This window comes from Ranitomeya imitator, chromosome 5 (assembly GCF_032444005.1).
Source record: "Ranitomeya imitator isolate aRanImi1 chromosome 5, aRanImi1.pri, whole genome shotgun sequence".
In the NCBI taxonomy this organism is placed as follows: domain Eukaryota; kingdom Metazoa; phylum Chordata; class Amphibia; order Anura; family Dendrobatidae; genus Ranitomeya; species Ranitomeya imitator.
In genome coordinates this window covers 214,970,872-214,994,982 of record NC_091286.1, presented here as the reverse complement: position 1 = coordinate 214,994,982, position 24,111 = coordinate 214,970,872, and the positions used below count along the sequence as shown (strand labels likewise).

At 43.4% G+C, this 24,111-nt stretch overlaps 1 protein-coding gene across 1 annotated transcript in view; it reads left to right on the top strand.

The window, feature by feature from the left end:
• The window catches only part of GINM1 (glycosylated integral membrane protein 1), a 60,363-nt gene that overhangs the window by 11,767 nt on the left and 24,485 nt on the right, over positions 1–24,111 (top strand). Inside the window, exons 2-3 of the mRNA XM_069725890.1 lie at positions 16,555–16,611; positions 22,580–22,676. Coding sequence (XP_069581991.1) covers positions 16,555–16,611; positions 22,580–22,676 — 154 coding nt within the window. The remainder of the gene's footprint in view (positions 1–16,554; positions 16,612–22,579; positions 22,677–24,111) is intronic.

The window sequence follows — 24,111 nt, the reverse complement described above, 5'->3', positions numbered from 1 at the left end:
AACAGGCTTTTATTCTCCGCTATTCTTAATATCTAAACCTGATGGGTCCTTTAGGACTATCATAAATTTGCGTAAATTGAATAAATATCTTCAGTACCACGCTTTTAAGATGGAAACCATTAAATCAACAACTAAGCTTTTGTTTCCTAGGTGCTACATGTCGGTCTTGGATCTAAAAGATGCGTACTACCATCTTCCAGTTTACAGAAATCACCAGCAATTCCTCAGGATGGCAGTATGGGTAAACCATCAGATTAGACATTTCCAATTTCTGGCAATGCCCTTTGGCCTGTCTATGGCACCTAGAGTTTTTACAAAGGTTGTTTCGGAAGTAATGGCCCATATCAGGGAAAGGGAAACCCTTGTAGTGCCCTATCTAGACGATTTTTTAATAGTTGGGAATTCAATTGCTCAGTGTAACGGCTAGGGTAAATGCCATAATATCATCCCTACAGGAACTCGGATGGATAATCAACTGGGAAAAGTCAAAACTGGAACCTACAAGACGTCAAATGTTCCTAGGAGTTCTTCTAGACTCAGAAGATCAGTCATCCTTCCTACCAGAAGAGAAGAAGCAGAAGATCATTCAAAGGATCACGGCCGTAAGGAAAGTTCCAAACTTAAGTTTAAGAGACGCAATGTCTCTACTGGGATCATTGACCGCGTGTGTATTGGCGGTGAGATGGGCTCAGGCTCATATTCGAATGCTTCAGTACGAAGTTCTTCAAGCAGAGAAAGATCTTCATGGTTCTCTAAGCAGAAAGTTCAGTTTATCACCCGCCACTCTAAACGATCTGAGATGGTGGCTCAATCTAGCACATTTATCAAAAGGAGTTCTCTGGACCATCACTCCGGACAATGTAGTTACAACAGATGCCAGTCCGTTCGGTTGGGGAGCCCATATGGGAGACATTCTAACCCAAGGGCGATGGTCGATTCAAGAGTCCCAGAATTCCTCAAATCTAAGAGAGGTTGCTGCGGTCAATCAAGCTCTTCTTTGCTTACTACCATCCCTGAGGAATTCGCATGTACAGATACAAACCGACAATATGACTGTGGTGGCCTACATCAATCATCAGGGGGGGGACAAGGTCACGATCCCTAATGACCACTACAGCACAAATATTGTCTCTGGCCGAGGATCACTTACAATCTCTGTCGGCAGTTCATATAAAAGGAGAACTCAATATAGAGGCGGACTATCTCAGTCGCCATTCCCTTCGTCAGGGAGAGTGGTCCCTAAACCAACAGATATTCGATCAGATAGTCAATCTGTGGGGGTTGCCGATAATAGATCTATTTGCTACGAGGAAGAACAGGAAGGTCAGGAGATTCGCATCTTTACACATAGCAGACCAACCATTCATAGTGGATTCCCTTCGTGTCCGTTGGGACTTCCAGCTGGCATATGCCTTTCCCCCAATGTGTCTGATTCCGATAGTTCTCAGAAAGATCAGGGAAGAAAGAGCCAGAGTGATCTTAATCGCCCCCTTCTGGCCCAGGAGGCCTTGGTTCTCTCTCCTCAGAACAATGTCTGTGACCGATCCCTGGGTGTTGCCAGTGGTTCCGGAACTCCTTTCTCAAGGTCCATTTCGTCATCCAAATTTGGAGACTCTTCACTTAACGGCTTGGAACTTGAGAGGGAGCTTCTGAAGGAGAGGGGGTTCTCTAATGCTTTGATAACCACCTTATTGAAAAGTAGAAAGGAGGTCACTACAAAAATCTATACAAAAATTTGGAAAAAGTTCCTTATGTTTTATCAGCAACCATTAGGAGATAAGGCTCCGATTTCAGCTATTTTAGAATTCCTTCAGAAGGGCTGGGAATTGGGTTTAGCAGTCAACACTTTAAGAGTTCATGTTTCAGCCTTGGGGGCTCTGTATAACAGTGATATAGCTGGTAATAGATGGGTTGCTAGGTTTATTAAGGCATGTCAGCGTTCTAACCCAATCCATATTGTAAGGTTACCCCCTTGGGATCTAAATTTGGTGCTTGACGCATTGACTGAACCTCCTTTCGAACCATTAGAGTCTATTTCGATAAAAAATGTAACCTTAAAAACAGCTCTACTTTTAGCGTTAACATCTGCCAGGAGGGTCAGTGATATACATGCATTGTCAGTAGATCCTCCCTATCTAATAATTCTCCAGGATAAGATTGTCTTAAAACCTGATCCTGCATACTTGCCAAAAGTAGCATCTAAATTTCATAGAAGTCAGGAGATTTATTTACCATCTTTCTATGAAGATCCAGGTTCAGAAGAGGAGAAAAAATATCATACCCTAGATGTAAAGAGGGCGATATTAGAATACTTGAATAGGACACAAAGCTGGAGACAGAGTAGGGCTCTGTTTGTTTCTTTCCAGAATCGGAAAAAGGGTTCTGGTGTCACGAATAACTCTATCGCTAGATGGATTAGAAAAGCGATATGTCTTGCTTACTCTGCCAGGGGAGTAACACCACCAGAAGGCATCAAAGCGCACTCTACTCGGGCTATGGCATCATCCTGGGCGGAGAAGGCAGATGTCCCCATTGAAATATGTAAGGCGGCAACTTGGTCATCACCTTCCACCTTTTATAAGCACTATCGTCTTGATCTGTCTGCTAATTCCAGCTTACAGTTTGGCCGTTCAGTACTTAGTGCGGTGGTCCCTCCCAGTTAAATAGTCTTTGAAAGTCTCTCGTTGTGGGTGCTGTCGTGGCGATAGGAAAACCGGTTTTTACGTACCGGTAATAGGATTTTACAGAGTCCACGACAGCACCCATACATTCCCCCCCGTATTTAGTTACTTATTCTTGCACTCTGTTGGAAGGTGTGCCTTAGAGTTCACTCTATAGAGGTGGTGGTATTTAATAGTGTTTAAGATAATATTGTCATGTACTGATTCATTGGCGGTATCCCTTGTACTCTGGAACACAAACTGGAGGGCGAGGGGGACCGCCCCTTTTAACCTGTAGGTTCCTGTCCGGAAGGTGGGCAGATCCCCTCTCTCGTTGTGGGTGCTGTCGTGGACTCTGTAAAATCCTATTACCGGTACGTAAAAACCGGTATTGTACTCACCCAGGGGCGGTCCCATCCGTTGGGTGTCACAGTCCGGTCCGGGGCCTCCCATCTTCATAGGATGACGTCTAGGGTTGAGCGACTTTTGTTTTTATAGGATCGGGTCGGGTTTCACGAAACCCGACTTTTTCAAAAGTCGGGTCGAGTGAAATCGGCCGATCCTATAGAAAAGTCGGGGTTGGCCGAAACACGAAACCCAATGCAGTGCATTGGGTTTCTAATGGTTCCCAGGGTCTGAAGGAGAGGAAACCCTGTGATCCATATTAATGTGTAAAATAAAGAATAAAAATAAAAAATATTGCTATACTCACCCTCGGACGCGCCCTGGTTGTAACCGGGAGCCTTCCTTCCTAAGAATGAGCGCCTGAAGGACCTTTCGATGACGTCGCGGCTTGTGATTGGTCGCGTGAGCGGTCACATGGGCGTCACGCGACCAATCACAAGCCGCTACGTCATCGAAAGGTCCTTCAGGCGCTCATTCTTAGGAAGGAAGGCTCCCGGTTACAACCAGGGCGCGTCCGAGGGTGAGTATAGCAATATTTTTTATTGTTATTCTTTATTTTACACTTAAATCTGAATTACGATACCGATTCCCGATATCTCAAACATATCGGGAATCGGTATCGGAATTCCTATACCAGATTCAGAAGATCGCCGAACTCATGGCCGACCCCACACAGGGGTCGGGTCGGGTTTCATGAAACCCGACTTTGCCAAAAGTCGGCGACTTCTGAATCTGGCCGACCTGTTTCGCTCAACCCTAATGACGTCCTCTTCTTGTCTTCAGGCTGCGGCTCCGGCATACTTTGTCTGCCCTGTTGAGGCCAGAGCAAAGTACTGCAGTGCGCAGGTGCTGGGCCTCTGACCTTTCCCGGCACCTACGCACTGCAGTACTTTGCTCTGCCCTCAACAGGGCAAACAAAGTACGCCTGCGCCAGAGCCGCGTCAGGAAGCAAAGAAGAGGACGTCATCGTATAAAGATGGGAGGTGCCGGACCGCCCCCCTCCCCCCCCCAGGTGAGTATAATATAACCTTTATTTCTCATCTTTCAGGATGCATTACAGAATGCTGTAGATAAGCCCCTGATGCCGGTGGCCGCAGTTCATATACGATTTTGGGGGTGACAGACTCCCTTTTAAATGTCATCTACTTAGCTGGTCCTGTATTACTCTACAGATTTTGCGCCCCAAATACGCACTGTGTGCATCTACTCTATATGTGGCCATAGACATTGAATTCATAGGTTGGTGGTTGAACAATCTTCCTGTCAAAAATCATTGTGCTGACAGAGCCAATAGACGGTTTGGTCCATATAGGGGGTTTCATTTCAGCCTGGCCATTCATGTTTAAAGTGTTCCTGTAAAAAACACAAGTTATCCCTTATCTGTAAGATGAGGGATAACTTGCTGATCGCTGGGAAGTTCCATTTTGAATGGCGTAGAGGTGTGCATGCTGAACCTCATCTCCATTCATTGTCTATAGGACTGCCAAAGAAAGCCAAACGCTGTACTTCTGGCATTCTTATTGTTACTGAATGTAGGCCAAGCATGCATACCTCCACTCCATGCAAGACAGGGCTGCAAAGTTCCGTTCTCACTTGGGGCGGGGTCTATAGCGCCAATCTATGGGACCCCAGCAATCAGAATGTTATCCCCATCCACAAATGGATTGCTGGGGGGGGTATAATACTTTTTTCTTCAGGACCCCGCTGCTCCTTTGCCTTCCAATTGCCTGGTGCTTTTGTGCTCCAGAAGAATGGCAGTTCAGACCAACAGCGCGGCTGTGCTCTCTGATGCAGCTTTGCTTCTGCAGAATCCGAGCACGGGGTCACTGAAGCTGCCTGGATGTGTATTCATGCATGTAGAGGAGCTGCGGAGACACCATCACGTGTTTCTCAACGCAGGCAGTGAATAGCCAGGCCTTTCCCCGGGAAGGAACAACCAAGGGAAGGGCAGCATCCAATAAAGGAAAACATCCAATAAAGGAAAACATCCAATAAAGGAAAACCACCTATGCCAAGCATGGTATCCATCCACAGACAGCTGTTTCGGGGTTTTTGCCCCTCATGAGTGTGGAGTAGGAAACTGGCTATCAGGAGCAGTGCCTAGTAGAAAGTCTGTAAAGGCACGGATGATTGACCTCGTGGAGACCAAAACATCCAACACCGCGGAGACACCATCATGTGGCCTGGCTATTCACTGGCTGCGTTGAGAAACACGTGATGGTGTCTCCGCAGCTCCTCTACATGCATTTGCATATTTGGGGGCAGTGTTCTGGATCACTGCGTTGAGAAACATGTGATGGTGTCTCCGCGGTGTTGGATGTTTTGGTCTCCACGAGGTCAATCATCCGTGCCTTTATGGATGTGTGTTCACACAGCTTGCTAGTTTGCGGTTCTTGCCCAGGAAAGCAACGCTCTGATAGACGGTCAAGGCGGCCATTAGCTTTATCAGCGAGCAGCAAGCTATACAGTTAAGAATCCGTGCATTCTTGAAAAGAGTTGATTTTCAAAAGCGATAAAATGCAACACTGCTTGCCTTTACAAGCAATTTGCAATTTTAAACAATAAAAACCTTGAGGTTGTTCTTCTGTGACCAAACTAATTTTGACCTTAACCCCTTCCCGACCTGTGACACAGCGTATGCGTCATGAAAGTCGGTGCCAATCCGACCTGTGACGCATATGCTGTGTCACAGAAAGATCGCGTCCCTGCAGATCGGGTGAAAGGGTTAACTCCCATTTCACCCGATCTGCAGGGACAGGGGGAGTGGTAGTTTAGCCCAGGGGGGGTGGCTTCACCCCCTCGTGGCTACGATCGCTCTGATTGGCTGTTGAAAGTGAAACTGCCAATCAGAGCGATTTGTAATATTTCACCTAAAAAAATGGTGAAATATTACAATCCAGCCATGGCCGATGCTGCAATATCATCGGCCATGGCTGGAAATACTAATGTGCCCCCACCCCACCCCACCGATCGCCCCCCCAGCCCCCCGATCTGTGGCCCGCTCCCCTCCGTCCTGTGCTCCGCTCCCCCGTCCTCCTGTCCGCTCCCCCCGTGCTCCAATCACACCCCCCCGTGCTCCAATCAAACCCCTCCGCACTCCGATCCCCCCCCCCGTGCTCCGATCCACCCCCCCTGCACACCGATCCACCCGCCCGCATACCGATCACTCTCCCCCATGCTCCGATCCCTCCCCCCCCGTGCCCTGATCTCCCCCCCCCGTGCCCTGATCTCCCCCCCCTGTGCCCTGATCTCCCCCCTTATACTTACCGATCCTGGCGGGGTCCGTCCGTCTTCTTCCCCGGGCGCCCCCATGTTCCAAAATGGCGGGCGCATGCGCAGTGCGCCCGCCGAATCTGCCGGCCGGCAGATTCGTTCCAATGTGAATTTTGATCACTGTGATATAATCTATCACAGTGGTCAAAATAAAAAAACAGTAAATGACCCCCCCCATTTGTCCCCCATAGATAGGGACAATAATAAAATAAAGAATTTTTTTTTTTTTCACTAAGGTTGGAGTTAGAACTAGGGGTAGGGGTAGGGTTAGGGGTTAGGGGTAGGGTTAGGGGTAGGGGTAGGGTTAGGGTTTCGGTATGTGCACACGTATTCTGGTCCTCTGCGGATTTTTCCGCAGCGGATTTGATAAATCCGCAGTGCTAAACCGCTGCGGATTTATGGCAGATTTACCGCGGTTTTTCTGCGCATTTCACTGCGGTTTTACAACTGCGATTTTCTATTGGAGCAGTTGTAAAACCGCTGTGGAATCCGCAGAAAGAAGTGACATGCTGCGGAATGTAAACCGCTGCGTTTCCGTGCAGTTTTTCCGCAGCATGTGTACAGCGATTTTTGTTTCCCATAGGTTTACATTGAACTGTACACTCATGGGAAACTGCTGCGGATCCGCAGCGTTTTCCGAAGCGTGTGCACATACCTTTAGAATTAGGCTATGTGCACACGGTGCGGATTTGGCTGCGGATCCGCAGCGGATTGGCCGCTGCGGATCCGCAGCAGTGTTCCATCAGGTTTACAGTACCATGTAAACCTATGGAAAACCAAATCCGCTGTGCCCATGGTGCGGAAAATACCGCACGGAAACGCTGCGTTGTATTTTCCGCAGCATGTCAATTCTTTGTGCGGATTCCGCAGCGTTTTACACCTATTCCTCAATAGGAATCCGCAGGTGAAATCCGCAGTAAATCCGCAGGTAAAACGCAGTGCCTTTTACCCGCGGATTTTTAAAAAATGGTGCGGAAAAATCTCACACAAATCCGCAACGTGGGTACATAGCCTTAGGGTTAGGGTTGGGTTGGAATTAGGGTTGTGGTTAGGGTTAGGGGTGTGTTGGGGTGTGTTGGCGTTAGAATTGAGGGGTTTCCACTGTTTAGGCACATCAGGGGGTCTCCAAACGCAACATGGCGCCACCATTGATTCCAGCCAATCTTTTATTCAAAAAGTCAAATGGTGCTCCTTCCCTTCCGAGCCCCGACGTGTGCCCAAACAGTGGTTTACCCCCACATATGGGGTATCAGTGTACTCAGGACAAACTGGGCAACAATTACTGGGGTCCAATTTCTCCTGTTACCCTTGAGAAAATAAAAAATTGCTTGCTAAAACATCATTTTTGAGGAAAGAAAAATGATTTTTTATTTTCACGGCTCTGCGTTGTAAACGTCTGTGAAGCACTTGGGGGTTCAAAGTGCTCACCACATATCTAGATAAGTTCCTTGGGGGGTCTAGTTTCCAAAATGGGGTCACTTGTGGGGGGTTTCTACTGTTTAGGCACACCAGGGGCTCTGCAAACGCAACGTGACGCCCGCAGACCATTCCATCAAAGTCTGCATTTCAAAAGTCACTACTTCCCTTCTGAGCCCCGACGTGTGCCCAAACAGTGGTTTACCCCCACATATGGGGTATCAGCGTACTCAGGAGAAACTGGACAACAACTTTTGGGGTCCAATTTCTCCTGTAACCCTTGGGAAAATAAAAAATTCTGGGCTAAAAAATTATTTTTGAGGAAAGAAAACGTATTTATTATTTTCACTGCTCTGTGTTATAAACTTCTGTGAAGCACTTGGGGGTTCAAAGTGCTCACCTCACATCTAGATAAGTTCCTTTCGGGGTCTAGTTTCTAAAATGGGGTCACTTGTGGGGGGTTTCTACTGTTTAGCCACATCAGGGGCTCTGCAAACGCAACGTAACGCCCGCAGAGCATTCCATCAAAGTCTGCATTTCAAAATGTCACTACTTGACTTCCGAGCCCCGACATGTGCCCAAACTGTGGTTTACCCCCACATATGGGGTATCCGCGTACTCAGGAGAAACTGTACAACAACTTTTGGGGTCAAATTTCTCCTGTTACCCTTGGGAAAATAATAAATTGCAGGCTAAAAAATAATTTTAGAGAAAATAAAATTTTTATTTTATTTTCATGGCTCTGCGTTATAAACTTCTGTGAAGCACTTGGAAGTTCAAAGTCCTCACCACACATCTAGATTAGTTCCTTTGGGGGTCTAGTTTCCAAAATGGGGTCATATGTGGGGGATCTCCAATGTTTAGGCACACAGGGGCTCTCCAAACGTGACATGGTGTCCGCTAATGATTGGAGCTAATTTTCCATTTAAAAAGCCAATTGGCGTGCCTTCCCTTCCGAGCCCTGCCGTGCGCCCAAACAGTGGTTTACCCCCACATATGGGGTATCAGCGTACTCAGGACAAACTGGACAACAACATTTGCGGTCCAATTTCTCCTATTACCCTTGGCAAAATAGGAAATTCCAGGCTAAAAATCATTTTTGAGGAAAGAAAAATTATTTTTTATTTTCATGGCTCTGCATTATAAACTTCTGTGAAGCACCTGGGGGTTTAAAGTGCTCAATATGCATCTAGAGAAGTTCCTTGGGGGGTCTAGTTTCCAAAATGGGGTCACTTGTGGGGGAGCTCCAATGCATAGGCACACAGGGGCTCTCTAAACGCGACATGGTGTCCGCTAACAATTGGAGCTAATTTTCCATTCAAAAAGTCAAATGGCGCGCCTTCCCTTCCGAGCCCTGCCGTGTGCCCAAACAGTGGTTTACCCCCACATATGAGGTATCGGCGTACTCGGGAGAAATTGCCCAACAAATTTTAGGATTCATTTTATCCTATTGCCCATGTGAAAATGAAAAACTGAGGCGAAAAGAATTTTTTTGTGAAAAAAAAAGTACTTTTTCATTTTTACAGATCAATTTGTGAAGCACCTGAGGGTTTAAAGTGCTCAATATGCATCTAGATAAGTTCCTTGGGGGGTCTAGTTTCCAAAATGGGGTCATTTGTGGGGGAGCTCCAATGTTTAGGCACACGGGGGCTCTCCAAACACGACATGGTGTCCGCTAACGATGGAGATAATTTTTCATTCAAAAAGTCAAATGGCGCTCCTTCCCTTCCGAACCTTACCATGTGCCCAAACAGTGGTTTACCCCCACATGTGAGGTATCGGTGTACTCATGAGAAATTGCCCAACAAATTTTAGGATCCATTTTATCCTGTTGCCCATGTGAAAATGAAAAAAATTGAGGCTAAAAGAATTTTTTTGTGAAAAAAAAGTACTTTTTCATTTTTACGGATCAATTTGTGAAGCCCCGGGGGTTCAAAGTTCTCACTATGCATCTAGATAAGTTCCTTGGGGCGTCTAGTTTCCAAAATGGGGTCACGTGTGGGGGAGCTCCAATTTTTAGGCACACGGGGGCTCTCCAAACGTGACATGGTGTCCGCTAAAGAGTGGAGCCAATTTTTCATTCAAAAAGTCAAATGGCGCTCCTTCCCTTCCAAGCCCTGCCGTGCGCTCAAACAGTGGTTTACCCCCACATATGAGGTATCGGCGTACTCAGGACAAATTGGACAACAACTTTCGTGGTTCAGTTTCTCCTTGTACCATTGGGAAAATAAAAAAAATGTTGCTAAAAGATAATTTTTGTGACTAAAAAGTTAAATGTTCATTTTTTCCTTCCATGTTGCTTCTGCTGCTGTGAAGCACCTGAAGGGTTAAAAAACTTCTTGAATGTGGTTTTGAGCACCTTGAGGGGTGCATTTTTTAGAATGGTGTCACTTTTGGGTATTTTCAGCCATATAGACCCCTCAAACTGACTTCAAATGTGAGGTGGTCCCTAAAAAAAATGGTTTTGTAAATTTCGTTGTAAAAATGAGAAATCGCTGGTCAAATTTTAACTCTTATAACTTCCTAGCAAAAAAAAATTTTGTTTCCAAAATTGTGCTGGTGTAAAGTAGACATGTGGGAAATGTTATTTATTAACTATTTTGTGTCACACAACTCTCTGGTTTAACAGAATAAAAATTCAAAATGTGAAAATTGCGAAATTTTCAAAATTTTCGCCAAATTTCCGTTTTTATCACAAATAAACACAGAATTTATTGACCTAAATTTACCACTAACATGAAGCCCAATATGTCACGAAAAAACAATCTCAGAACCGCTAGGATCCGTTGAAGCGTTCCTGAGTTATTACCTCATAAAGGGACACTGGTCAGAATTGCAAAAAACGGCCAGGTCATTAAGGTCAAAATAGGCTGGGTCATGAAGGGGTTAATGACCAGACCAAATTTCAGAAATCTGACCAGTGTCACTTTGTGGTAATATCAACCTATCCCAGTAATTCTGAGATTGTTTTTTTTTCATGACACATTGTACTTTGTTATTGGTAAATTTAGGTTGATTTTTTTTTATTTTTGTGTTTTTATTTGTGAAAATTAAAGCAAATTTGCCTGAAATTCAGTTTTCAAAATTTCAGCTTTATATCCTTCAACCAGTTAGTCATGCTGTACATTACTTTAATAATTAATTAATTAATATTTGCCATATGTCTACCTTACATTTGCATCATTTTATTTTGTTAGGGTATGAGAGAGGTTAAAATTTTAGCATCAATTTCTCATCTTTTCAATAAACTTACAAAACCTGTCTCTTCAGGGACCTATTCAGATTTAGTGGGGACTATGTGGGGCCCATATATTGGAAACTCTCCAAATGTAATACTATTTTAAATACTGCACTCCTCAAATACTTCAAAACTGCTGTCAGGAATTTTTTTAACCCTTCAGGTTCTGCACAGGAATTAATGGAAAGTCGAGTGAATAAAAAGTAAATTTAAATTTTACCTCTAAAATGTACCATTTTTTTCACTATAATTTTTATGAATCTTTTTTTGTACGTTCTGAGAAACACCTCTAATTTTTTTTTCTGTAGTTCTCAAAGTATTGTCTGGTATAAGAGGTTCGATAAGAACCATTCAGTAAAGCCCATAGTATAGCATATAACTATGGAACAGCCTCATTATTAGAGATCCTCCAATAAAGTGAGCATGCTCTTATTACCAACATAAATAATGCGTAAGTAATAGAAATGCAAATAATAGTTTTATGTAGCAAGACTTGGTCATAAAAATTGTCAAAAATGTTTGTGAGTGATCAAGTTCTGGAATTGCTTGTCAGATGACATGATTTTTCAAGAACACACGTGTGGTCCACATTCTAGAGGGGGCATGTGGACGACAATTTGTCTGAATAATAGTTTGGTATGTGATGATTGTGGCCTGGAATCAATTGTGAAATGGGGTGAAATGTGTTTTACTGATTTAAAAATATTATTTTTATTACTTGGCCAATAAAAAAAAAATCCTCTGTATTGGGGCCCACTAAACAGAAAATATAAATTTGGGAAAAAGAAGACCCTACCACACAATTTGGCATTTATGGTAAATTTACGGTAATTCATAAGTTGTGTGGTAGATATCAAAACATGGAGATACAAAGCCTCTGGTTGACATGACTAATAACCCTATCACAGTGATTAAACATCAGAAACCAAATGAATATGGATCCTAATGTTGCCGGGTGCCTGCAGGCTGTTCTTGACAGCAGCCATTTTACAACGGGAAGAGGAGGGGGCCTAGGAAATAGCGTTAGGCTACGTTCACACTAGCGTTCTGCTAGTGTGCGTCGCCTTAGCGTCGGGCGACGCAGCGGCGATGCACGCGTCATGCGCCCCTGTGTTTAACATGGGGGACGCATGCGTTTTTGTGTGTTGCGTTTTGCAACACTTGCGTCTTTTTTGCCGCTAGCGTCGGACCAAGAAAACGCAGCAAGTTGCATTTTTCTTGCATCCGATTTTCGGCAAAAAACTACGCACGCGTCGCAAAGCGCAGCGTTTTTGCGTGCGTTTTGCCGCGTTTTTGTGTGCGTCGTGCGTTGCGTCGCCGACACAGCGGCGCGCAACGCTAGTCTGAACGTAGCCTTACTGGTACCGTGGGGGACTTTCTCTCTCCTCTGACATTAGATCACATCAGAGGAGAGAGAGAAATGATTTTTAATGCAGATTTTACTTTTATTTTGTGAGGCAGTGACCGGTGTCACAGGTAGGGGTCACTATGTGTTCTCCACAGGTTGTGCACGGAGGTGTATGAAGGCCATAGGAGTGCATGGCAGTCACAGGTATAGAGGTGGCTGCAATGCAGACTAGAAATAATAAAACGTGTTAGTCTTGGATATGCTAGTGTCCAAGGCAGATCTAGGGGAAACCTGCGCTGGGATGTTGTTGTGGAACAGACTGCAGGATAGTAGTTATGCAGTCCGTTTCATTCCAGGCCCCGGTTTTCCATGTGGCTGAAGGCCACAGGTTTCTTTTTTAAAAGCCCTGTAGTAAAGGGTTTGAGTGTGTCAGATGTAATGTCAGTGTAAGTCTGGTGTTCGGCGAGAGTGCAGAGCAGAGGCCCTCCAGAGCGCGGGTTGTGAGTGTGAAGCGACACAAGCAAGCTGAGCTGAACAGCCAAGGCAGCTGAAAGGTCTGGCACCCACAACGGACACAGCTGTGCAGACGCCCTTGGCAACCAGTCAAAGGAGTACTGGCATGTGTAGTGCCTGCAAATAGTAGGATATGGTTCCCGGCTGCGATCCGGAGTGTATCATGAACTGTTATGCTGTGAGTAAGAGACATTAACACGGTGGTGTAGTTGCCCATGGTAACTGGTCAGAGGAAGACCGGTGTGTTTAGTGACTGCGAGCTAAAGGATACCGTGTAGTATGTAGTGCTGTGAAATGGACACTAATATCATATGCACTTGTGTGTGAATTGGACATTTAATGCCGTGAAGTAAGGCTGATTTCTTGTATGCGGACAGGGCTTTGTGGAGGGCTACGTAGTTTCTCTGTTAAGCCCCACAGACTGCCGCACCTCTTCCTTCAGCTTTGACTATGTTGGCATGTGTCCTGCGTACCCTATCTTTAACATTGGGTATGCAGGCCATGCGGATGCCTCTGCATGCATCGTTTTCATGCTCCATCGACCTGAGTTGAACGCAACATGTTGCATTTTGTTGCGGTTGGCACAGTGTGAAAACGACGCATGGAGGCACCTGCATGTGGAAGAATGTCTGTTCTGTTCCTGATCTAAGGATCTCTGCTTTTAGTTGAGATGAATCTGTGCTGCATTTACGTACGCTACACGTTCAAAAGTTTAGGGTCACTTAGAAATATCCTTATTTTTTAAAGAAAAGCACAGTTGGGTTTCCAATAAAGCTAACATTAAATGATTCAGAAATGCACTCTATACATTATTAATGTGGTAAATGACTATTCTAGATGCAAACGTCTGGTTTGTGATGCAATATCTTCATAGGTGTATAGAGGCCCATTTCCAACAACCATTACTCCAGTGTTCTTATGATACTTTGTGCTTGCTAACTGTGTAAGAAGGCTAATGGATGGTTAGAATACCCTTGAAAATCCTTGTGCAAGTATGTTGGCACAGCTGAAAACAGTTTGGCTGATTAGAGAATCTATAAACCTGACCTTGACCTTCCTTTGAGCTAGTTGAGAATCTGGAGCATTACATTTGTTGGTTCCATTGAACTCTCAAAATGGCCAGAAAAAAAAACTTTCATGTGAAACTCGACAGTCTATTCGTGTTCTTAGAAATGAAGGCTATTCCATGCGAGAAATTGCCAAGAAACTGAAGATTTCCTACAATGGGTGTACTGCTCCCTTCAGAGGAGAGCACAAACAGGCTCTAACCAGATTAGAAAGAGAAGTGGGAGGCCCGGCTGCACAACTGAGCAACAAGACAAGTACTTTAGAGTCTGTAGTTTGAGAAATCAACGCCTCACAGGTCCTCTACTGGCAGCTTCATTAAATAGTACATACAAAATGCCAGTGTCAACATCTACAGTGAAGTGGCGACTTTGGGATGCTGGCGTTCAGGGCAGAGTGGCAAATAAAAAGCCGAATCTGAGACTGGCTAATAAAAGGAAAAGATTAATATGGGAAAAAGAACACAGACATTTGACAGAGGAAGATTGGAAAAAAATGTGTTATGGACAGACGAATCCAAGTTTGAGGTGTTTGGATCACACAGAAGAACATTTGTGAGACGCAGAACAGCTGAAAAGATGCTGAAAGAGTGCCTGACGCCATCTGTCAAGCATGGTGAGGTAATGTGATGGTCTGGGGTTACTTTGGTGCTGGTAAAGTGGGAGAATTGTACAAGGTAAAGTGATTTTGAATAAGGAAGGCTATCACTCGATTTTGCAACGCCATGCCATACCCTGTGGACAGCGCTTGATTGGAGCCAATTTCATCCTACATTAGGACAATGACCCAAAGCACACCTCCAAATTATGCAAGAACTATTTAGGGAAGAAGTAGGCAGCTGGTATTCTATCTGTAATGGAGTGGCCAGTGCAGTCACCAGATCTCAACCTCATTGAGCTGTTGTGGGAGCAGCTTGACCATATGGAACGCAAAACCTGCCCATCAAGCCAAACCAACTTGTGGGAGGGGCTTCTGGAAGCATGGGGTGAAATTTCTCCAGATTACCTCAGGAAATTAATTGCTAGAATGTCAAAGGTCTGCAATGCTGTAATTGCTGCTAAGGGAGGATTCTTTGACGAAAGCAAAGTTTGAAGGTGAAAATTATTATTTCAAATAAAAAATTTTTTTTTTTCGAACCTTTTTCAATGTCTGAACTAGATTTTCAATTCATTTGGCAACTCATTTGATTAATAAAAGTATGAGTTTTCATGGAAAACACAAAATTGTCTGGGTGACCCTAAACTTTTGAACGACCGTGTACAAGGTCAGTAGTGAGGTAGTGCTGTGAAGATGGAAGTCGGGGAAATTGAGGAGTGCGTTGCTGGTTTGGCTTACCAACTCCACAGCCCTGTGATCAACTATGGGATACAAAATTACAACTTGTCCATCTTCTTTTCTGGTGTTGGCGGTGTCATTGGGCTGTAAAAATCATTTGTTAATAAATCTTGCTTCGATTTGAGTCATCAGATTTAATATATGGGTTCTATCATAGTTTATGGGGCTATTTTTGAAGACCAAGTGATCCTGTACCAAATCACAGAGACGTGTATGCTTTTTATCTAAATCACGGAGCAAGCAAGTCTTTGGGTCTGTGAACAAAATTGAGCAGCAGTCTGATGCCATCCATATACTTTCCATTTCATAGGAGCTTGAGAAACCTCCCATTTTTTTTCTGCATATGAGAAAAGCTCATGGTGTAAACTGACACTGAGATCCACAAAAAATCGGATCAAAAACTCTGTTAATTAGCCTGTGAAATCAGTGGAGGCAAAATTGCAATTAGGCTGGAAACTGCACATGGGGACGTACTTGGACGTTCCAACATGACAACAATCCAAAACACAAGGCCAAGTCATTTGGATGTTTTGGGTTGTCATGATTTAAAAAGAGAAAACACAGTAGTTTGACAATAAATGGCTTCACCCAACCACTAACCATTAGTGGAGGAAAAGTTTTGTTGTTACCATTCATATTCTCTGAAAAAAGGTCAAGAAAGCAAAAATTCTCCTGGGGTATGTAAACGTTTGAGCACAGCTGTACGCAAAATAGTGTCACCGTTGAATGATTCAATATTTACTCCAAAAGAATATTGTTGTATCAGAAGGGGTGAGCAAGCATGCTCTGTGAGTTGCATGTATGTATTGTACAATTCCTAGAAAATAGTTTTGCCCCTTCCCGATTGGGTGATTTTCTGTTTTTGCGGTTTCGTTTTTTTTCCTCCTCTTTTTCTAAGCCATAACTTTTTTATTTTTTCATCAACCTTATCGTGTGAGGGCTCGTTTTTGCAGGAGATGTAAATGCCGCTGTCAGATTTACAGTGGCACTTAACAGGTTAACAGCCGTGGGCAGAGCTTCGCTCCACACACATCTGTTAGAGGCAGGTGGTGGCTGAGTATCTCCGCCACCATCATCTGCCGGTAAATATAGGGGCTCAGTTACGAAGGCCGCGTCATTGTCAGTGACCTGGCATATGACAATCTGAACGTCATAAGTCAGTAAGGAGTTAACATAATACCGTATCTGTATGTAAATGCCCTCCTCTGACCAATTCCTCATCTGAGAGAAGTGTGCTCATTCTAAAATCTGTTAACATTGTGATTTTTTTTATTTTTTATTATTATTTTTTTTTTTTATAGAAGACACTAACTGTGAATGTGACAACGTTACATGGACAGAAGATGGTGACACAACAGGTAAGTCCACTTATTTGGTCATATTTGGTAAATCTGAATGTGAGATCTTACAAGTTTAGCTACACCCCCTTGAGCAAAGTAAAAAAAAAAAAAACTTTTTTTGTACCCATCTTCAGAAAACTTTTTTTTTTTCCCCTTGGCGTACCTTTTGTAAAGGCTTTTTGTTACATGAGCAGTCTTTTTTTTTTTTTTCGTAGCGCCTTTTAATTTACTGTGTAGTGCATGGTATGGGCTGCAACTAAATAGAAATTCTGCCCGTTTTTATATTTTTTCATGTTACCCTACACTCTGGCATGTAACTTCATTCTGCTGGTCAGTATGATTGTAGCCGTTTAAATGTATGTTGTTTTTGTTTTAACACTGTTAAAGGTAAAAAACAAACTTTGTTTTTCCCAAATTTTGAGAACCATGAGATTTTATTTAGAAGTCAACCAAATTGCAAAAAGGCATTGTTTGTTTTGTGGGCCAAGCTGTAATTTGGATTGGTACAATGGAGTAACATATGGCTTTCTGACATTTTTTTTAAAATTGCAATATTCACATTATAAATTGATATCGATTGGATTTGGCAATTCAAGATATACTTAATTTCTGTTTTTATTACGTTTTTTGCCTCCATACAAGTTACAGGCACTTATGCCTGACATGCGTGCCATGTGTTGCTGGGGGCTAAGTAACTTTAGATGGTCTCTTCATTTATAATGCATTTGTTTTGTTAGAATTGTATACATTTTTCTGTACTTTTAGACAATGTTGTATTTATGTTCAACCTGTAGGATGCTCTAGTAGTGTTTTTTTTTTCTCTATACTACGGACATGTTCCCATATGCAATAATGCTGCTTTTTTCCTGCTTTGTTTCATTTACAGGTATCTGCACCAACATCAGTTTGCTTTGATTTATTGGTTTTTTTGCTACCATTTTTCCATAAGTTTTCTTTTCATGTGTTTTTGGTGTAATTTTTAAACTGCGTTTTTTAATGTATGTTTTAGTGATGAACCCCTGGTATTCTTGTTTAAAGGGACACTGTCACCTGAATTTGGAGGGAACAATCTTCAGCCATGGAGGCGGGGTTTTTGGGTGTTTGATTCACCCTTTCCTTACCCGCTGGCTGCATGCTGGCTGCAATATTGGATTGAAGTTTATTCTCTGTCCTCCGTAGTACACACCTGCACAAGGCAATCTTACCTTGCGCAGGCGTGTACTACGGAGGACAGAGAATGAACTTCAATCCAATATTGCAGCCAGCATGCAGCCAGCGGATAAGGAAAGGGTGAATCAAACACCCGAAAACCCCGCCTCCATGGCTGAAGATTGTTCCCTCCAAATCCAGGTGACAGTGTCCCTTTAAGTGTTTTTATTGAACTTTTAACATTTTCAGGTATGGATAAAAGGGTAGGAAAGAAAAATAGGACAAGGAAGGGAAAGAATTTCCCAAGTGTTATGAGAAATGAAAAGGCAGGCATTAAGAAAAACAGACAAGCGTACAGTAGCATAAATATACTCAAATTATCTGTCGCTTCGTATTAGCACCAAAGAGTGAAGCATCCTTTCAATGTAATAAAACATGAAATATTAACAAGGTTAAATGTTGCTTAGGAACTAGACCTAGAGGTAGATCAATCGGTACTTTTAACAGAAATTGAAGTAGCTTAAGCGTAGAATAACACATAAGATAATTGATGCCTTCGTGTCAGTCCTGAAAGTACTGAATAGTATCGTTGGCCACTCAGTATTGTAAGCTGTTTAGTAATATTGATATGCTCGGATAAATGAACCTAAAAGTCTGTGAAGTAAAGGTAGATTAGTATGTTGTATAATATGTATTATAAGGCCTGCGAGGTCCGGGGTTGCCCTGTGGCGACCCTGTGACCTTGTGGAGGAAAGTTTGGTTCGATCCAAAAAATAAGAAAAGAAAGCTTTAAAGTGAAAGAGTTATTTCAATTACTCAAGTATCTAGTCGTAGATTACCCGCGTTGGAGATTGGTCAGTCAGGGCAAATATCCAATTTCACTGAAGAGGGTAGTCCGAAAGAGGCCCTAGAGAGTTCAATTCCAGCACGTTTGAAGAATTCAATGCCCTCGTCCAGAGAAGAAATATGGATTAATCCCGATGAATGTTTCACCTGGAGGGTTGAAGATCTAGTCCAAACATAAGGAATCCCGGCCCGCAGAAGTTCTCGAGTGATACGTGAGAAGGCTTTTCTATTTTGTAAGGTGACTTTTGACGGGTCCTTGTAAAAGACCAAGTGGCTGTATGGGGATGAAAGAAATCTCGGCTCCTTTGACGTGCCAAGAAGCGCATTCCTCACCCAATTTCGATAAAACGAAACAATAACGTCTCTTCACAGATCCCTTGGAAACGAGGGCGGTCTACGTATTCTGACGGCTCTTTCGATCAGAAGACTTTCGTTAGCATTAGGGAACAAGTGAGAGATCATTGAGGAAACATAGACTTTCAACTGGGAAGTCTGGATCGTCTCTGGTATACCTCTGATCTTTATGTTATTCTTCCATCTGAAGTCCTCAAAATTAGCTAAGTTGGTTTTGAAGAGGTCCATATTTTTTTGAATCTCATCCAATGAATTTTGAGGGCTTGGGTATGGTTTGAAAAATGCTGTGTTCGTTCTTTTTGTTTTTGCTGTCAGATATAGTTGATTCTGAAGCAAGCGGAGAGCCAACAGATGTAGTAAAAGGAATTAATTCAGAGTCGGTTGTTACTGAAGCTAGTTTATCTTTAAAAAGTCTTTTTATGAAAGCTTTGGATGCTTTTGAATTATTTATTTGTTTGGAATCAAAATTGGCTCCTTTACCGCAAAGATTCGTTGTGAGTAGAAAGGTTTTAAGCAAAGTCACCATAAAACCCTCAGTCCGGTAATCGTCAGATGCTGAGATCTCTTCCAATAGTAGAAGATTAGGGGAAGGACTTTCAGACTTACGATTTTCAACAGGTTTAAGGTTCTCACGTGGAATCTCGTTTATTGAGGAACCTTCAGAGAGGTCACTTGAATCACAATCAGAAGTGTCAGTATTCTCAAAAGGCTCCTCTGACTGTAATCCCTCCAGGCTCTCCAAGGATCCGAGGAAGCTGTCAGGTGGATCTATCAATAGGTCCCTGTCTCTATCCTCATGAGCTCCTAGTGAATCCTCAAATCTTTCAAAAGATGTGTGCAGAGCCCTATAGAGCTCTGGGTTAAACTTAGGAGTGTCCGTCCAAATCCCAGGACTCTGAGACCTCTCCTGGTAGTGTCCCTTTAAGCCTCTCACACTGTGTGCCTTTGGTGGTATGGCAGGAGGGGCTAACATCAATGAGGTTATGGCCGTCTGACTGTAAATTAGGAAAATCGTGCCTCCCATCAGCGCAGGTGTTCCCCCCCTTAAATCCCCCGATATGTGATTATATGGGGATGTTAGTATAAGTTGTGTGGGAATATGCTGCGGTCCGCTTACCAGCGCTGATGTCCATTGGCTCCCTCCTGTCACCAGTCCAGAACACTGTCTCCTGTCTGCTGTGACCATCATGGTGCTTTCCTCCTCCATGTCGAAGATCCCCCGGCGTGTCTCTGTGTTTGCCTCCTCTGCGAGCGGTAGTGTTCCCTTCTGTGTCGGCGATGCTACACTTAGAGCCCAGGATCCGGCCTCTGCACAAGTCTTCGGCACAAACTTCTGTGCCTTGTGGTTCAGGCTGCTCCTCTGGCTCCGGCTGGTCGGCTGCGTCTTGCTGGGTGCCTGCTGTGGGAGAATTGCTGAGTCATCCTCAGCCGCTGTGTACTTCCTCCTGGCGCCCGGGTCCACCGCGGCACTCTGTTTCTTCCCTCCGCTGCCGTTTGTCACTGCTGGGGTCACGGAGAGAGGGATTTTCATCCTGGACTGTGTCCCATGGGTCTGCTGCTTCTTAGAAGTCCCCGGTTTCGCCAGGGCCCGGCAGGGTGTTGGCTTCCAGGCAGATCTGGCATGTTTGCTTCCAGGCGAGGGAAAGGCTCCTCCAAGGCCCCCTTGGCTTTCTCGTCCTGGGGAGGGAATCTTCTCCACAAAAGTGGGTCCCCTCTTCTTATAACTGGTACCAGGCATACTTATAAATGCTTTGGGTCCAGAATTTCCACTTTTTGTAAGCTTTAGCAATTTGGATCAGGGAAATTGCAGGAGCTCCTATAAAATAGGTCTGCTCCGGTTCCCTTGCAAACCACGCCCCCGAAACCCCTGGTATTCTACACAAAATGCAACTGTGATTTTTCAGACTACCCATAGAAATCTAAAAGAAGAAAAACGCACCAGAAACTCGCTCCCTTTTTCTTCTCACCAGTCAATCAATGTTTTTACACATCCATGAATTCTGACATGTCGCTTGCCAATTTCCTCTACTAAGCTACAGTCACTCCCTGTTTGGAGTGCTGGCAGTTTTCAGAGGAGATAGAAAGATAACACCGTACAATGGAAAGTTTTATCATCTTTTATTCTACAAAATAATGATGAGGAAAAACTGGGAAGGGATAAAGCGCAATAGGGTCTTATCTGATGACAACGGGGTGTCAAAAATGAGGATGCACACACCTTGTAAGGTTGCTAAAGGCAACACATAACGGACATGTAACAGCTGCTGCACAGATACCGGTCAGGAGGTGGACCAAAGGTACAGAAAGGAGCCTGGAGGTATCACTCATGCACTACTGGTAGTGGATAATAAAATAATATTTAAGCAGGTTTAAAAGTCTTCAGGATGTGGAAATGTGTTGACTTTTAAACCTCCGTAATGTCATAAGTATAAGCATTATTTTACTGGGGGCATACATAGACTAAGAAGGGGTTCTTAGTGTAGTGGACAACACCTTTTTAAAAGGGGCCAGTGCTGAAGTAATTGTCTTTTTCTGTTAACCATGGTTACCTCTAAGGAAACGTGCAGTCCTCATTGCTTTCCATCAAATGGGCTTTACAGGCAGGGGCATTGCTGCTTATAAGATTGAAGTTATTTTTCTGATAAATGGTTGATTTAGGGGCTTTAGGATACCCTAAAAAGTACAGCAAGTGACAAGACTGTCTCCTAAAGAAGATTCAACTATGGGATTGGTTCAACACCAGTGCAGAGCTTGCTCAGGAATGGCAGCAGACAGGTGTTGGTGTGCACACACACAGTCAGGCAAAAGGCTTAAGGTACCTTCACACTGAACAAGTTTCCAACGAGAACGACAGCGATCCGTGACGTTGCAGCGTCCTGGATAGCGATCTCGTTGTGTTTGACACGCAGCAGCGATTAGGATCCTGCTGTGACGTCGCTGGTCGGAGCTAGAAGTCCGGAACTCTATTTGGTCGTCAGGTCGGCGTGATTCGTCATGTGTGACAGCAAAAGCAACGACGCCAGCAATGGTTTTTCATGGAGCGAACAACCAGCGAGAACGATAAGTACGTCACTGGATCGCTCCTGCATCGCTCAGCTGTTGCCAGTGTTTGACGTCTCCTAGCGACCTAAACAGCGATGCTGCAGCGATCGTCTCGTTGTCTATATCGCTGCAGCGTCGCTTAATGTGACGGTACCTTTAGACTGGTCTGGTGTCAAGCAAGGCAGCAAAGATGCCACTTATTGCCTGGAAACACTTCAAGGGCAGACTGACATTCTGCAGGTGTTGGGCTACAGAGGACTGGCGTAAAGTTATTTTCTTCAATGATGCTACCTTTTAAACTGTTTAGGACATCTGGAAATATGGTTGTCTGGAGAACAAAGGGTGAGCGTGGCCATTAGCCCTTTGTCATGCCAATAGTAAAGCATTCTGTGACCATTCATGTTTGTGGTTGCTTTTCATTTATAGAGTGGACTCGCACACAATTTTGCCTAAGAACACTGTGATGAATAAAAAATGTTATCTAAATAAATTGGCTCTCATGGGATCGCTTCGCTTTCACTGTCTGTTCATTGTAGCTGGCATCTTCCTTTATATATAATGTTTTGGGCTGTAATAATTTCTCTGTCCCATTTAGGTCAGCTCCAATATTGACTGTAGAAGCGGAAAAATAAATCTAAATGGTTTTCCTGTAAACAGAGGAGTTTCTCGAATAACCTGCACTATGGACATCAGTAAGTTGTCTGTCGTCAGTATGAGTTTTGTAAACTGGAAAGATCACAGAACAAAATGTATTTCATTCTTGGAACTCGCTAATCTATGGTATAATGGTTCAATGGGTCTTTGCAACCAGGCAGTGATCGCATGTAAATATTTTCGGTCCTAGCACTGTCGATGGTGAAAACAGACAGCACACGGACCAGTGTTAGTGAATTGGTGCATTCACATGAAAGATTTTCTAAACTGATCAATTGTCTGCAGAAAAAAAAATTGCATTATGTGCTAGTCCGATTTTGTATTTCAGATTATACCTGCCTATATAATTCAATAGGTACACAAAAAAAATGCCATACAGAGGCAGTTAACGGCCCTATTGCCATTGTTTATATAGTAAACTATATTTGTCCATGCTTTTTTTTTTTTTTGTATTATTGATGTATTAATAACTGATGTAACTTCTACGCCAGTTAATGGAGAGTTGGGTCTTTGGAAGGACAATTTTTCAATTAATGCCCTAACCAGCTCTTATAGTAAGTGGGGGATTTATCAAAGATATCTGATGGAAAAAGATTTGAAAAGTTGATTTTCTTTTTTTTTTGCGCAAACGCAATGTGTTCATGTCATTCTGTCCCCAGTTCTGGCCACTTTGTTGGAGTTGGGGAGGAACAGACTGCCTCAACTCCTCAAAATGAAAGTCCCATGGGAAAAACTAAGTTGGGAAAAAGTAAAAAAACTAATCACAAAATAAAGAGCGAACAATAAATTGCAAAAAAAAAATGTACGCCCATAAATACATTTTTATGTAAAAAAAAAAAGTAAAAAGTACACATTTGGTATCCCCACGTTGAGAACGACCTGATTCATAAAATTGTCACACTATTTAACACCTAAAGTGAACACTGGAAAAGAAATATAAAGGAAAAAATTATATTTTTTTCATCGTACAACCAAACAAAAATGTAATAAAACGCGATCAAAAAGTAGTATGTAAATAGAAATTATATCTCTGGAAATGTTGCGAAAAACAAACCCCCACTCAGCTCCATTAGTGGAAAAATAAAAAGCTATAGCTCTTGGAATATAGCAAGGCAAAAACATTTTTTTCTAAGTAATTATCTGTGTAAAAGCAGCAAAGTGTAAAAAAAAAAAAATTATGAACGTGGTATCTTTATCTTTATCACTTTTACCACACTGAGAATGGCATTGGAGAAAAAACTCCAAAAAACTATTTCTGAATTGTTTTTTGTTCATGTGCCTTCCCCCAAAAAACAAGTCCTCGCATGACTCTATTAACAGATTCCTGAACTGCTGATGATTTGTTTATTAGCCTCCCAAAGACCAGTATAAGGCCACATTCACGCGTTGCTTTTTATTCTGCGGGTTCTCCCGCAGCGGATTTGATAAATCTGCAGGGCAAACCCGCTGCGGTTATCCCTGCAGATTTATCGC